General features: G+C 37.9%; 1 protein-coding gene across 4 annotated transcripts in view; it reads left to right on the top strand.

The window, feature by feature from the left end:
- Positions 1-14,443, top strand: part of EYA4 (EYA transcriptional coactivator and phosphatase 4) — a 279,788-nt gene that overhangs the window by 26,027 nt on the left and 239,318 nt on the right. For all 4 annotated transcript variants that reach the window (XM_004587245.3, XM_004587244.3, XM_058673473.1 and 1 more), the window contains exon 2: positions 6,627-6,724. In XM_004587245.3, the coding sequence (XP_004587302.3) occupies positions 6,692-6,724 (33 nt within the window). In that variant the 5' untranslated portion in view covers positions 6,627-6,691. The remainder of the gene's footprint in view (positions 1-6,626; positions 6,725-14,443) is intronic.

Genomic DNA, 14,443 nt, shown 5'->3' with positions numbered 1-14,443 from the left:
GTTCAAATAATCTTTTAACCATTCTGAGTATTATAATATGATGTAGAGATACCTTTCTGTGGTGACCCTAAAACAGAAACAAAGATACTTCAAAGCCCATCTAGGGACTGTAGTAGAGTTCATGGTTATAATAGTCAGGAATCCTCCTGTTCATCCTAGAACTTCCAGATAGACTGAAATAGAAGTTTGAGCAGCCTTTTTCAAAGTGTGTGCTAGATAACTGAACGATGGATGGTCTATAGTAACCTTGTCTCCTCATCCATTTGGTTTTCACTGTGTCAAGAAGTAGACATGGTCTTAAATGTACCTGAAGCCTTCCAGGATGATCCTTGGAGAATTCCAGCCTTTGCGGAAAGGATGAGGAGTTGTTCCTCACCTTAGAAATCCCACTTGAGGCAAATGCCTCCAGAGACAAAACATGACAAATCATCTCCGGTGATCCTTAAGGGGATCTTTCAGCAGATCCTTAGGCTGGACATTGCCAGAGAATGTCAGGACCGATGAAAGAATTTCTGTTTCATCCTCAAGATGGAGTAAGGCTGAGAAGAGTTTAAAGAGAATAGTTAGATAATGTATGTTAGAAACTGTCACTCTGGCTGCTCTCCTGTGTAAAGTGATGTCCAGAGAGCAGGACTATAAGATGGAGACCATTAAGAAGCCAGTACTCCTTTCCATGTAATGGACAATGATGGGTGGAACTCAAGTGGCTGCAGTGCAGAGAAAACTATGGAGAGATTAGAGTGAACCCTACTACATGTTGGTACAACTTGACATTTATTCCTTATTTTATTTTGCAGTCAGAGAGACATAGAAACAGAGAACTTGCATTCACTGATTTGCTCCAGAGATTAAAAGCCAAGCCTTGGCCAAGTTGAACCCAGGGGCCCAAAACTCACTCCAGGTCTCCCATGCAGATAGCAGGGACCTAAGCCATGATGATTCACCACCAACTATTTCCCAGGGAATGCGCTCACAGGTTGCTGGCATGAGAAGCAGAGCTAGTGCTCAAATCTGATATGTGATGTGGACCCCCCTAAAATCATCTAGAGTTGTAGAACTCCATGTGTGGCTTCTGTTGTCATCCTGGCCTAGAGGACAGCTACACGTTTTCTTCTCCAGCTAGGGGAAACATGCCTGGGCAATCCCACTTGCACTGAATGTTGACTAGAAGGTTTAAATCTAAGTCACAGAATATCTGCAAACTCTGAAATCTCCTTTCACATTTTATTCTTTAAGGTTGTCTCTGTCACTCAAATCTTACCACGGTGCCATGATTTATTCCTAAGAATTGGCTTGATATTTTGTATATCAACCTCATAGACAGATTGTGTGTTCTTTATCTGCCTAGAACCAAAAGTATTTCAGATTTCAGTGTTTTGGGGAGTGGGGTTTATAACATTAGCATGGAATTCGCCATCAAGCACACCTGATCTGAATCTCAAAATATTCTGAGTGCTGAGATGACACAATACATGTTCATTTTGGGGCCATCCTTATGGTGTAGCAGATAAGGCCATCACATGTGATTCTGTCTTTTTGTATGGGCAGTGGTTCTAGTCCCAGCTGCTCTACTTTTGATCCAGCTCATTGCTAATGACCTAAGAAAAGCAGCAAAGGATGATTCAAGTGCTTGGTAGCCTATTGCACATTGTGGGACCCAGCAGATGCTCCTGGCTTTGGCCTGGCCTTAGTTCGCATGTTTGGGCCATCTGGGAAGTGAACCAATAGACAGAAATTTTCTCTCCCTCTTTCTCTGTAATTTGGTCTCAAATAATAATGACTAGGTCTTTAAAAAAAGAAATTTTTGACTTCTGGACATTTCACGCTTTTTAAGTAAGAAGTTCAAATTGTATTTAAATTATGAAGTAAATTCAATTGCTTTATGCTGATTTTCTAAAACAGAAGTGTATAGCTAACATATAGACTTTATTTGTTTATTTTAAGATATATTTATTTTCATTGCAAAGGCAGATTCACAGAGAGAAGGAGATACAGAGAGAAAGATCTTCCATCTATTAGTTCACTCCCCAAGCAGTCACAATGGCTGTAGCTGAGCTGATCTGAAGTAGGAGTCAGGAGCTCCTGCTGCATTTCCCACATGCATGCAGGGTCCTCTACTGCTTTCCCAGACCACGGGCAAGGAGCTTGGGTGGAAAGTGGAGCAGTCAGGACACAAACTGGCACCCATATGGGAGCTCCATATGCAAGGTGAGAACTTCAGCCACTGGACAGCCCTGCCTGGCCCTGGAATAGTTTTTTTTTTTTTTTTTTTTGATGCTTTTTTTTGTTGTTGCTGTTGCTTTTTATGACACCGTTTCATAGGCTCTGGGTTTCCCCCAAGCCCTCCCCCCATATTGAATTCCTCCATATTGTTACAGTAGTACAGTTCAAATCCAGTCATAATTGCTTCATTGTGGGCATGGACCATGCAGAGAGTCGAGCATCTTATTGCCCAGATAAATTCAAGTTTCATTGAGAGACCATCCTTGGTCTGAAAGTAGAGCTAGCAGAATATCATCCCCTCCAAGGAAAAGCCACTACGCAACTTCAACAACAGGAAGAAACATGGAAATTTACAACATGAAGTTAATTGACTTGGTATTGAGTGACCAATATGTTAGAAAATTCTGGAATAGTTTTATAAAGAGTATCTATGTATTGAAAGTATAACTGCAGAAGAACTAACCTAGCATGAAATGGGTTAAGTTGCTGTTATTTCTGCTTGAAATTCACCTTTTTTAAGGTATAGGTCTGAAGATAGAGCTGGGTACTACCTTATTGCCTCATAAAACAGCATGGAGTTACTGTTATTCTTTAATTTTATATCTTTATGATGAAGTAATACTTCTCTTACTTGATTTGGAGCGGGTTCTCATCCTTTTCTCTTATATTTGTGAGAACTAAATGTTAAAGGATTTAGCATAACAGCTATTGCTCTATTATGATGTAAAATAATACTGTGTCTGCAATTAGCCTAGGTAGTTTTACTTGTTTCAATAATATAAAATCACTGGCTCATAATATTTTAGTAGCTTAGTGTGTTTGGCAAAGAAAGAAATTCGTGTTACCATTAAAAGTCAAATAGGTAACAATTAATCTAAATTTCAAGGAAATATAAAGCAAAGTATTATGTTGTAACATGGGACATTGATGCAAATAACTCCCCAGCTGGGACGTTAAATTGACTCTGAACTGGTAGTTAACCAAGAAAAGGCTTGTTTTTGCTTAATCCCCTTAGGCTCTGACATCTATCCTGAAGTCTTAATTTTAGTTTCACTGGAGTTATCAACAGCACACTGAAATGGTGGTCCTTCTGGAAAGTTATCCTTCTGTTCCAATAATTAGCATGTTTATTTTATTTCTTAGATAGGCTTTCTGGGAAAAGAACATTCACATCTTGATCACTGCTTTAAAACAAATGCTTTGTTGTTTGAGAGGCTGACTAAAAGAGGCAGACGGAGAAATAGCACACATACACGCATGTATTAACAAAAAGGGAGCGAGTGAGGGAGAGAGGGGAGGAAAAAAGAGAGGAGAGAGAGAGAGAGAGAGAGATACTACCTATTGGTTCACTTCCCACATACCTGCAACAGCCCCAGGATGGGCCAGGCCGAAGTCTCTAGCAAGGAATTCAACGCAGCAAGGATCCAGTTCCTTGAACCATCACCCACTCCTCCCAGTGTCTAACTGATGGAAAGCTGTATTTGGGAGCCAAATATAAAATTGAGAAACTTCATTGTGGAGCATAGGTGTTTTAATTGATGTCTTACATATGGGACCAAACTTTTAAAAAGTATTTTCACATCTTTAAGTGTTTTCACATTTTAAAAGATGTTTCTCATCTTAAAGTTATTTTCTGTATATATAGATGTGAACATGTTATGGATAATTTTTCCCTTTTAAAGATACATGAATATGAACTTATTTGTAAATAAGATCTTTATAAATATGATAACCAATAATGACAGACGCATGTATAGACACACACACAGAGGGAATGAAATAGAGAGAGACCTTGGAAGAGACAGTCAGGAAAGCAGCATGATGATGGAGACTAGGACTGGGGTGATGTAGCTACTGGCCAATGAATTCCGAGGAATGACAGCAGCCATTAGAAACCTGGAAGTCCCGACCCACCAAAACCTTGACTTATCACTTGGGTTTCAAAGCTATGAGAACCAATTTCTTTCATTCAAATTATGTTTTTGGTATTTTGGTATGATATTCCTGGGAACTTAATACAACACGCTAGATTGTAAGTAAATGACAGGTTTAACTGGAATCAATGCTCATTTTATTGTAAATGTGTTTTATTACTTGGTCAATTAAGCAGGAAAATATGTAATAAACTAAATATCTGTATGGCTTCTTTTTTAAATTAAAATATTACAGTTTAGCAAGTGTTTTTTCTTCCAATGTTTTTTTTCTTCTTGTTCTATTGCAAAGCAAAAATTACAGAGTAGGACATGTGCATTCAGCGTAGCATTTAAAACGCTTCTTGGACCCGGCGGGGTGGCCTAGCGGCTAAAGTCCTCGCTTTGAATGCCCCGGGATCCCATATGGGCGCCGGTTCTAATCCCAGCAGCTCCACTTCCCATCCAGTTCCCTGCTTGTGGCCTGGGAAACCAGTCAAGGACGGCCCAAGGCTTTGGGACCCTGCACCCACGTGGGAAACCTGGAAGAGGTTCCTGGTTCCTGGCATCGGATTGGCGCGCACCGGCCCGTTGCGACTCACTTGGGGAGTTAAACATCGGATGGAAGATCTTCCGCTCTGTCTCTCCTCCTCTCTGTGTATCCGGTTTTCAAATAATAATAAATCTTTAAAAAAAATAAATAAAACGCTTCTTGGGATGCCTACCTCCCTATTGGAGGGTCTGGTTTGAGTTCTGGCTCTGCTTCAGATTCCAGCTTTCTGTAATGCCCACCCTGAGAGGTAGGGGTGGTTTTGATTTTCCTTGATAAATTTTAAAAGCTTCATTTATTTGTAATTCATAATAAGAGAGAGAGACAAAGAGAGAGAGAAAGAGAGATTTTTCCACTTGCTGGTTCACGTCTCAAATGATCTCAACAGCGATGAATGGAGCAACCCCAAAGCCAGGAGCTTGGAACTCTGTCTTTCACCAATTTCCCAGGTGCCTTAGCAGGGAACTGCATCAGAAGGGGAGCCGCTCAACACTGAACTGGCACCCATATGGGCTGGCAAAAGTGCAGGCTTATCCATTATGCCACAACATTGGCCCCAAGATCACCTTCTTAAAAAATAGTTAAGTACTAGTCTAACTGTAGGTTATTTACCAGTCCTCTTCCCATATTTATTTGCAAATTCCTCTTTATCTATTGCATATTTTTGTCTTTGTTCTTTTTAAGTTACTTGTATGTTTTAAAACATAACCCTTAGAAGGGAAGATGGTTACCTCATAATACAGATTCTCCCATTATAGAAAGTTGTCATCACAACAAATGTCCAATTTGCTCAATTTTGAGGTGGTCACAGAAGGTGGTTAAGAACTAGCATTTATTTTTAACATATTGGCTACTCATTACTATGTCAATTAATTCCATAATGATGTAAATTTTTACTGATGGTATGTTGGAGCTTTTAATTGATCGGGATGATACTCTGCTGGCTCTGTCTTCAAACCAGAGAGGGTATACCTAAGAAGCCATTGAACTTGACTGGACCATAAGATGCTGGACTCTATGTTTGGTATATGCTTGCAATGAGAGATCTCAACTGAACTTGAACTGTGGTTATGCAACAAGGTGGAGGAATCCACCATGGTGGGAGGGTTTGGGGAGAGGTGGGGAGAATCCCAGTACCTATGAAACTGTGTCACATAATACAATGTAATTAATGCATAAAAAAAAAAAACTGCCCCAAAACACCACCAAAAAAAAAAAAAAAGCAAATTGTAAAGGCAGCTTCTTAATTTTTAGTCTGACAGCTGCTTAATAATAAGCCTGTATTAGCAAGACAGTGCAACAGTTATTCACCTTATACTATGTCTTCATACTATCTTCAGGTTTTTTTGTTTGTGTATATCTACAGGATTCCTGAGAAGGTTCATACATACCAATTTGCTATGGTATTATTCTCTTTTTTCTTTTTTTTTTTTTTTTTAGATTTATTTGTTTTTATTACAAAGTCAGTTACACAGAGAGAAGGAGAGACAGACAGGAAGATCTTCCGTCCGAAGATTCACTCCCCAAGTGAGCGCAACGGCCAGTTCTGTGCCACTCCGAGGTTGGGAACCAGGAACCTCTTCCGGGTTTCCCACACGGGTGCAGGGTCCTAAGGCTTTGGGCTGACCTCAGTTGCTTTCCCAGGCCACAAGAAGGGAGCTGGACGGGAAGTGGAGCTGCCGGGATTAGAACCAGCGCCCATATGGGATCCCGGGGCACATTCAAGGCGAGGACTTTAGCCGCTAGGCCACGCCGCCGGGCCCATGGTATTATTTTCAATACTATTTTTATATCAGATATGGGCGTAATACTAATGGATTTTATTCTTTTAAAATGCTTCCATAAATAATCAGATATCATACTAAATCTTAGTATATCTTGGCAGTTTTACAAATGACTAAAAAAGGTAACATTTTCCCATTTATTTGATCTTTTTGTTTTAGATAGTGCATTTTCAATTGAAGGACACTGCTTCTACGTGGGAGTAGCAGGAGAGTGAGAGAACCACATGGAAGACTCCCAGGATTTAAATGAACAATCGGTAAGTCTGAGTTCAGTTCCAGTTTTGATGAGAAAAGTTGTGATTAGGTTATTCTAAAGTATGTTTTCTAATAAGAAAGGTTTTTTTGGTAAAGTAATTTCTAGCTGGTTTTTAAATTCTCTTTCAAGAACATAAAACAGGCAGTGGAGAGCCATGCTGTTTCTACTTTATATTTTGATATCTTTCTTGATTTTGTGCTTAAAAAAACCAGTGGTGAAAGATGAAGTTGTTGAAATTATGTTAATGTTTTGACAATTTGCTACACCTCTTTCGTTATGTTTTATTTTATGTATACCAGATATTTCATGCTGTTGCTGTCTGAAGCCAGGATAAGAAAGTAGATCAGCATGGCTGTTGCTCATCTTAAACACAAAAACCTCAATTCTCAAGGGATTTTTTTTTTTTTTTGCTAAATGTATTGCCTGAGAATTCACTAGATGTGTGATGATCCTTTGAAGTTCCAGTTCCGCACAGGAAAAGGCCTTCTCTGACTGTTCCTCCTGCTTGTTAGTGCCGTTGCCTTGCCAGTCATTCTTTAGTGCATGCAACTTCCTCCACTTTGGGCATGGTTCTAGAAACCAGCTCTTTTGTTCACAGCAGCTGATAATGTAACCAATCAGACAACATAACAAGTGTTCTGCAAACAAATGCTGTTCTTTATTAGCTTGTGTATGGGTACTACAAAAAGTTCACGGACAATAGAATCAAAGCACTGCTCCTGTGATAGCCTGCAGATGGACTTTGGGGCTGGAGGCTGAGATGGTGATGGGGTGAATACAGCCCATAGACAAGTGCCTGAATCCAAACCTTGGCTTCACTGCTGACTCCAGCTTCCTGCTGATTTGGACCTTGGGAGTCAGCAAGCGAAGGCTCAAGAAGGTGTTTTTCTGCGAATCACACTGGAACCCTGGCTTGAGTTCCTGCTCATGTATGATTATGACTTAACCTTAGAATCTCATGTCTCCCTCATGCAAAAGAGCATAAGATACTTGTTATAATAATATGGCCCTAGAAAGAATATTTATGGTGGGTTTAATGTTGAAGTACAAATATATGTTCTTCTGCATATTTGCCATTATACATAAACCTTGTGTTTTTTTCCAGGGAATATCTTATTTAAAAACAAGATGGTCATGTATTTTGACCTTCGTTGGGCATAACCATATTTGAATTTCATTATACCTTGTTTCACTCATTATATATTTGAAAAATGATAATTTAAATGCTATAAAGCTGTGAAATCTATCAAGCGGTAGATATGTTGTTCTGAAAAATTGTCTGACTTTTTTTAGTGAAAGAGGCAATAATGCAATCGAGAGGCAGGAGAATTGTAACAATCTTTCAAAATGACTGAGTATCAGAGTAGCTAAAGATGCCCTGTGTTTCACATTGTGGTAATTGGTACTTTGTTCTGATATGCAGAGGGATGCTTAAAAGTGTGTGTGTGTGTGTGTGTGTGTGTGTGTGTGTGTGTGTTTAAAATGTTGGGTGGCTAACTTGTTTGCTTTGTATTACCATCAACTGAGTGATTTCTAGGCGCATGGAACCTTCAGTCTAAAGCAGCAAGTCTCATCAAATCAAACAGCTGATTCAATTTTTTTACTATAATACACATGCCTACCCAATATATTTTAGAAAGAAATTTTGTTTATAATATTGTTACCCAAAAATGTTTTATCACATCCCATTCAGTGAAGTCTAGAACTTGTAAGTAAGTCATTATATTTATCTTACCTTTTCGCACATCTTAGAACCAGGTAGTTCGCTTCTTTCTTAAAGAACGCTGTTTTTTAACAGTTTACAGTGATGCTACTGTACAAAATCCAGAGAAGTGGAAAGAGAAGATGACCTGTTGAGCTTCTTAGCTTAAGTCCACTTACTGAATTTATATTAAGAATAAATGATTCAACACATTTGTCTCATTCATATGTGCTTAGAGCTGTGATATGATGTGCCTCTGTTGGCATGTGGCTGCTAAGTGGCAGAGTTGAGATTCACAGTGGGCTTCTGACTCCAAGTCCATAGCTCTCTCCTTGACACCAACTGCTTGATTGCTTTTGGGGTGTTCTTACTGTAACATTCATTTCTACGGAAATGTCCAAAAAAAGGAGAAAAATACTCCTTTACCTTGAAATGGTTTCTATTTGAATAAAATCTTTGATTTAAAATTTTGTGGGATATATTCATGTATTAAAAAGTGTGATAGTCTTTGTTAAGACACAGAATAAATATGAGTGGAATTAAGGTAGCAATAATAATATAAAAGGGAATTTACCTAGGTTATATCTACTTTACCTTAAACAGAATTATTTCTCAGGGAATGTATGAGACAGGAGGTGGCATTTATGGCACATGCACTACACGCGTTGCGTTCCCCATACAGGCTGTCTTATTTTAACCATATCCTTACAATATAATATTAATTGCAGTTTTTTATAGCTGAAGAAACTGTGGCTTGGAATGTGTCAAGGTTTCGTGGTAGTTAAGTAGCAAAGATTATAGCTCAACCCCATTTTATCTGGCCTTAATACCTGTAGTTGATATTACACGATATAACAACATAATATGGTAGGGTTTGAACTGTAAAATCAGGCATCCCCTATAGGTTAATACCTTACAACGATCGATACATTACTCAAACACTTCCTCATCGATAGAGAAGATAATAAATAGATGCTACCTGGAGTGCTTGCACATGCCTCACTTAAACACTCCATAAATGCCAGCTGTTATGACAAGCATCTCAGGCATTCATGTGCTCTTTGACCATTCATCCTCCCCTATCCAGCCTGTCTGGTGGACACTGGCATCTGGAAGTTCATAGGCCTGCACACTTAGCAGATAAATGCTGAATTCACCGGCTCTCCTTTTACCCACTTCTTTTCTTTCTTTCTCTTCTCTGTTTGATCTATCCTGGTGACTGACATCATTAGCTACTGAGAAAGTTTCACGAGAAAACAGGGAGTGTCCCTCCTTTCCATCCTTCATCATCACAACATTTTGTCCATGATGAATTTTAGTCTCCCTCAAGATTGGTCTCTTTGCTCCTGTTTTGGGGTTTTATCTATCTGCTGTCCTGCTTAGCTTTCTGTTGCTGCTAGAGTTGTCGTCCTACCAAACGTAACCGGTGAGATTACTACTCTGCTTACTATCCTTCGTACGTCCTCTCTTGCTCAAGTGAGTAAGCAAACATTCACGACTTAAAGCTTGCTTACTTTTTCATTCTTGCTTCTAATTTCTTTCTGTTCCCTGAGTCTCCCACGTTCTCTGAAGTTCCTATGCTGTTGCAAATCGTATAGCCAAGAGATTCTGTCTTGGAACACCATCTCTTACTGCCTCCTTTCTGCAGCCCAATTAGCTGAGTGGGGGCGGTGGTGCTGTGTCAGGGGCCTACACAGTGTGCTCTCCTAACCCTCTGGCATTTATGTCTAACCCAGCACTTACCCACAGTGCTGAAACCCTATCTGTTTACTTGCCTGCTGCTCCATTCAATTTTAAACTACTCAAGAGCAGTGGTGATGGTGTCCCCTTTTTTGCCCTCCCTTCTAACACAGTTCTTCTTGATGTTTAATTCTATGCACTTTCAGCAAAGTGAGCAAATAACCTGATTAAATTTTAGAAATCCAACGTGTTATTCTCAGAGTAGTTACTGACTTATGAATTTGTATTTGACACACATTTAAACAACTACATATAAAGTCTTGTTCTAGTTTAACTGCATATGATCAAAGAAAAGTTTTGGTTAAAAAAAATTTTTTGGATTAGGTCTGATTGTTATGTTTCACTCTGAGAAGATCTAGAAAATTTTGAGAGATAAGCAATTAAAATGGATTAACTTGAACAGATTTGTGTGAAATTCTATATTAGCGCTTCACTATTAGCAGTTGTAAGTTATAGTCATTTTGCTTGCTGCAATTTTAACTTAATATCTTTGTTTCAATATAATATAATGACTATGAATCTAGATTACCCCAAGCATTGTTTCCTTCATATTTTGAAATAAAAGATAAATAATAGTACTTTTATGGCTTCTATAGTACTCATACCATTGAAGTACTTTAAATTTCTATCTTAGTGATTCAATAGATGTTATCACAGATTGTTTTTCTTCAGATGATTTATTAATATCGAATGAAATTGAGCCTGGATTAAATTTACAATCCAAGTGGAAGGTTTGAAAATAATCTGCTTTATTAGTTTCAAGCATTGTTTGTTATGAAGTGAAACGATGCGGGATAGATACTCAGTAACACCAAGTGAGATGAATGCATTGCAGTTCACAGCAGGGTTGCCTTCCTATTATGCGTTAAGGGCCTGGTTATTTCTTTTGACTTCAGAATTGTTATTGTATTATTCACTTACATGGTTGGTGACATTGTTTTGATTAATGAATTGTTAATTCACAATCATTTCATCAGTATCATATTATGTATTACAAAAGCATTGTGAAAATTCACATATATGTTGTTATGAATTTTATTTATTGGCTTATGTCAGACATGCAAATTTAATATTTGTATTAAAACTTTAGAACTATTGTATTGTTCTATAAATAGAACGAATTTTATGTAGTTCATAGATATAACTTTAAGAATGTAATATTTCTCTCCCACTCTCCCTTCCTTTCTTTTTAAATTTTTGCAGTAACATCTTTAACTTGCTTTATAGTCACAAGATGGATGTTTTGCTAAATAAACAACAAGTAAAATAAAGGAAGACCACTGTCCAGCAGGAATAAGATAAGGTTATAAGCAATAAACATATCTCAACATGTCAATTTCACTCCTATATATTTTTGTACACTTTGTATACCCACCAAAAAGCTGAGGACATGTGATATTTTAAATTCCTTCTGTCTCTTTACTGTCTTTCCTTAGAGCATCACAAACTTTTTCTTCAGTTATTTGTTATCAATTCTATGGTAACATCTTTGCGTATAGTCACTTACCTGACTTTGAATCCTGTGCTGCTCTCTGAGCCATTCAGAAGGCTTGTGTGGAATTGCATATGCCATCAGAATTATCATATGGTCAGAGGACTTCAGAATAAGTCATCTTTGCCCATTTAAGCACTGTACTAGAATATACGTATTTGAATAACTGTAGTTTAAAATCTTTTTTCTATAATGTTGAATTATCAAAATCCTGTGTTCTATTTTTTTTTTTTACTGTTTCGTTATTGGGCACTCTAAATTTGAGCATGTGTAGTATTATTTCAAAATATTTTGTTTTGATTGAAATACAGTTAAATTATTTTTCATTTAATTTTTTTAAACTTTTGTGCCTTTTTATTTATTTGAAAACTAGGAACGGTGAAGGGTGGGAGAGAGCACGAGAGAGCGTGAAAGAGCCCCCTTCAGTGTGCATCAGTATGGGGATATTTTGAAAGCAGAGCTGAAATTTGAGACATGCCCTCTGATAAGAAATACAGACAATAAACAGTAATTTCTGAATTTTTCTGGAGTTCAGTTTTCAGTTTCTAAATTTTTAAAGAAGAATTTGACTTTTAAACTCGTAAAAAGAATGCTGTTTAGAACACATTATTTTTATATCTTCCAATTGATTGCTCTAAATCTGTGCTGTATGGAATTTTGCCTCAAACTGAACCAGTTTCAGAATTGTTGACTCCATATTGCTTGTGAGAGTTTCGCTTTACTGTTGTATAAAAAGAGTTTCTAAATTCTAATTTACAAAATAGAAGTATTAAATATAAAAACAATTTATAACTGAATTAGTATGTTTTGTGATTTCATAAGATCCATAACAGTATTCCATTCTTCTCTTCTGTGATAATCTAAAGTGACTGATAATTGATTTGTTAAAATGTTTTCACAAATATGAGAATACGTATGATATATAGCGAAGAAAGATGTGTTTTGTGACTGAGATTTAGACAGATTTGGAGAGGAAATACAATTTTCTACTGTTGACTATGATCGGGTGCTAAGTGGAGAAGGGGCCTGTGGCATAGTGACACATTTCAGAGCAATATAATCTATTTAGAATGATCCTTAGCAGACTATGTAAGGAGGAGCGTAGAGCAAGAACATTGCACCTGCTGGATATGGGCAGAAATCAAGATTGTTGCACTGTTAGTTTGGAGAGCATAAATGGAATAAGTGATGAACTCCTTGAGTGTCAAAAACCCCTTATCAGAATTTACAACTTATGTGTGGTAGACAGTGTGTGCTCAATAATTCTGCTTTATAAATTAAAATGGAAATAGTTGTTCATAATAGAAATAAATCTGTTTCATGCTTAGCAGTCTTAAGAAGTGGAGAAAATGAATATAACTGTAGAAGGTATGATGCAAATGGAGCTGATGAAAGAACTTATTGTGCATTGGTAGGCATCATGCTAGGTGTTTTATGTGGCTCATGTAATTGGTCTCACAACAACCCATGCAGCAGTGTGTCACACCTCAGTAGAAAGAAAGCTTACTAAAACTGAGGTTAAGTGGCTTACTGGGAGGCTGTACTAGCTCGGAAGTTGTGTCCATAGGATAGGAATTCCTGTAGTACTGTTCTGGAATACACCACTTTACCAACTTTGATAATTTTAAACAGTTTTCATAACTTTCAGTACATTTGATATCTTGCTGTATGCAGTAAAATTTAACCTGATGTGAGTTTATTTAAACAGAGATAAATGTTTCAAATATTGCTCTGGGAAAAATGTAAATTATTCCACCATCATTATAAATCAAGAGCACAATCTTGTTAGTAAATATGCCAACAGCCAGCTAAAAGATAACAAAATATGTACACATTTAATGCTGATTCAACAGATTTAATTGAACAAATATTAAAAGATTATTTGATCTCACCCAGAAACTTTCCTGACCTAGGGATTGAAAGAGAAATATAACACAATTCCTACCTTCTTCCAACTTCACTTTTGCATAGGATTATAGGATATTACATCAAGCTTTGTTCTGTGGTGATTTAAAATGACATTAGGAAATTGAAAACTCATTCATCGCTTATCCGGGATGTACTGGTTAATCACTGCTAAACCTAAAGCATGGCACTAGATGTTAATACTGCTTGATGTACAAAATCAATTGTTAGTATTTTTGTGGAGCTTGTGTGTAGTGGAGGTGGAGAGAAACAGTAAACAGATAAAGTATGTCAGATAATAGGAAATGCAAGCAGAAAATTCAAGGAACCAGATAGGAGAAGGGGAATTGCTTGATGTTGGGGTTAAGATGGGTCAGTGGGTGATGTGTGCATGTGCAGTTTTGTTGACCTATTTGCTTACTCATGAAAGAGAGAAAAGAGAGAGAGAGGGTGCTATCTTCTAGTTTACTCCCCAGATGCCTCCAATGACAGCAGGGCACCCAGTCCAGATCCCATGTGAGTAGCAGAACCTTGAACTATCAGTTTTGCCTCTGTGGTTCCACAGTATCAAACAATGGAAGTCAGGCACAGAGCCAGAGACTTGAGCACAAGCCTTCTGCTCACAGCTATGGTTTTTAATAGCCAGGAAGAACCTGTTTAAGAAGAAGCGCTAAGTCTAACAGGAGGCAAGTGGAAGTGTCTATGAGTGCATTGGGAATGTTAATTCAGTATAGGAAGCAGTGATTGAGAAAGCCTGGCATGTTCAAGGGAGGTGCTGGTGGCAGTGGAGCAGAGGGCAAGGCAGACATGAACCCACGGAGGCAACTTGAATGGGAATGTGAAGATGGAGGGGTTTCCAAGGCCTTCTCAGAGCTTCAGTG

Source organism: Ochotona princeps, chromosome 1 (genome assembly GCF_030435755.1).
Source record: "Ochotona princeps isolate mOchPri1 chromosome 1, mOchPri1.hap1, whole genome shotgun sequence".
NCBI classification, from domain to species: Eukaryota; Metazoa; Chordata; class Mammalia; order Lagomorpha; family Ochotonidae; genus Ochotona; species Ochotona princeps.
The sequence above is the reverse complement of the archived record's forward strand: the minus strand, read 5'-3'. Positions and strand labels throughout refer to the sequence as shown.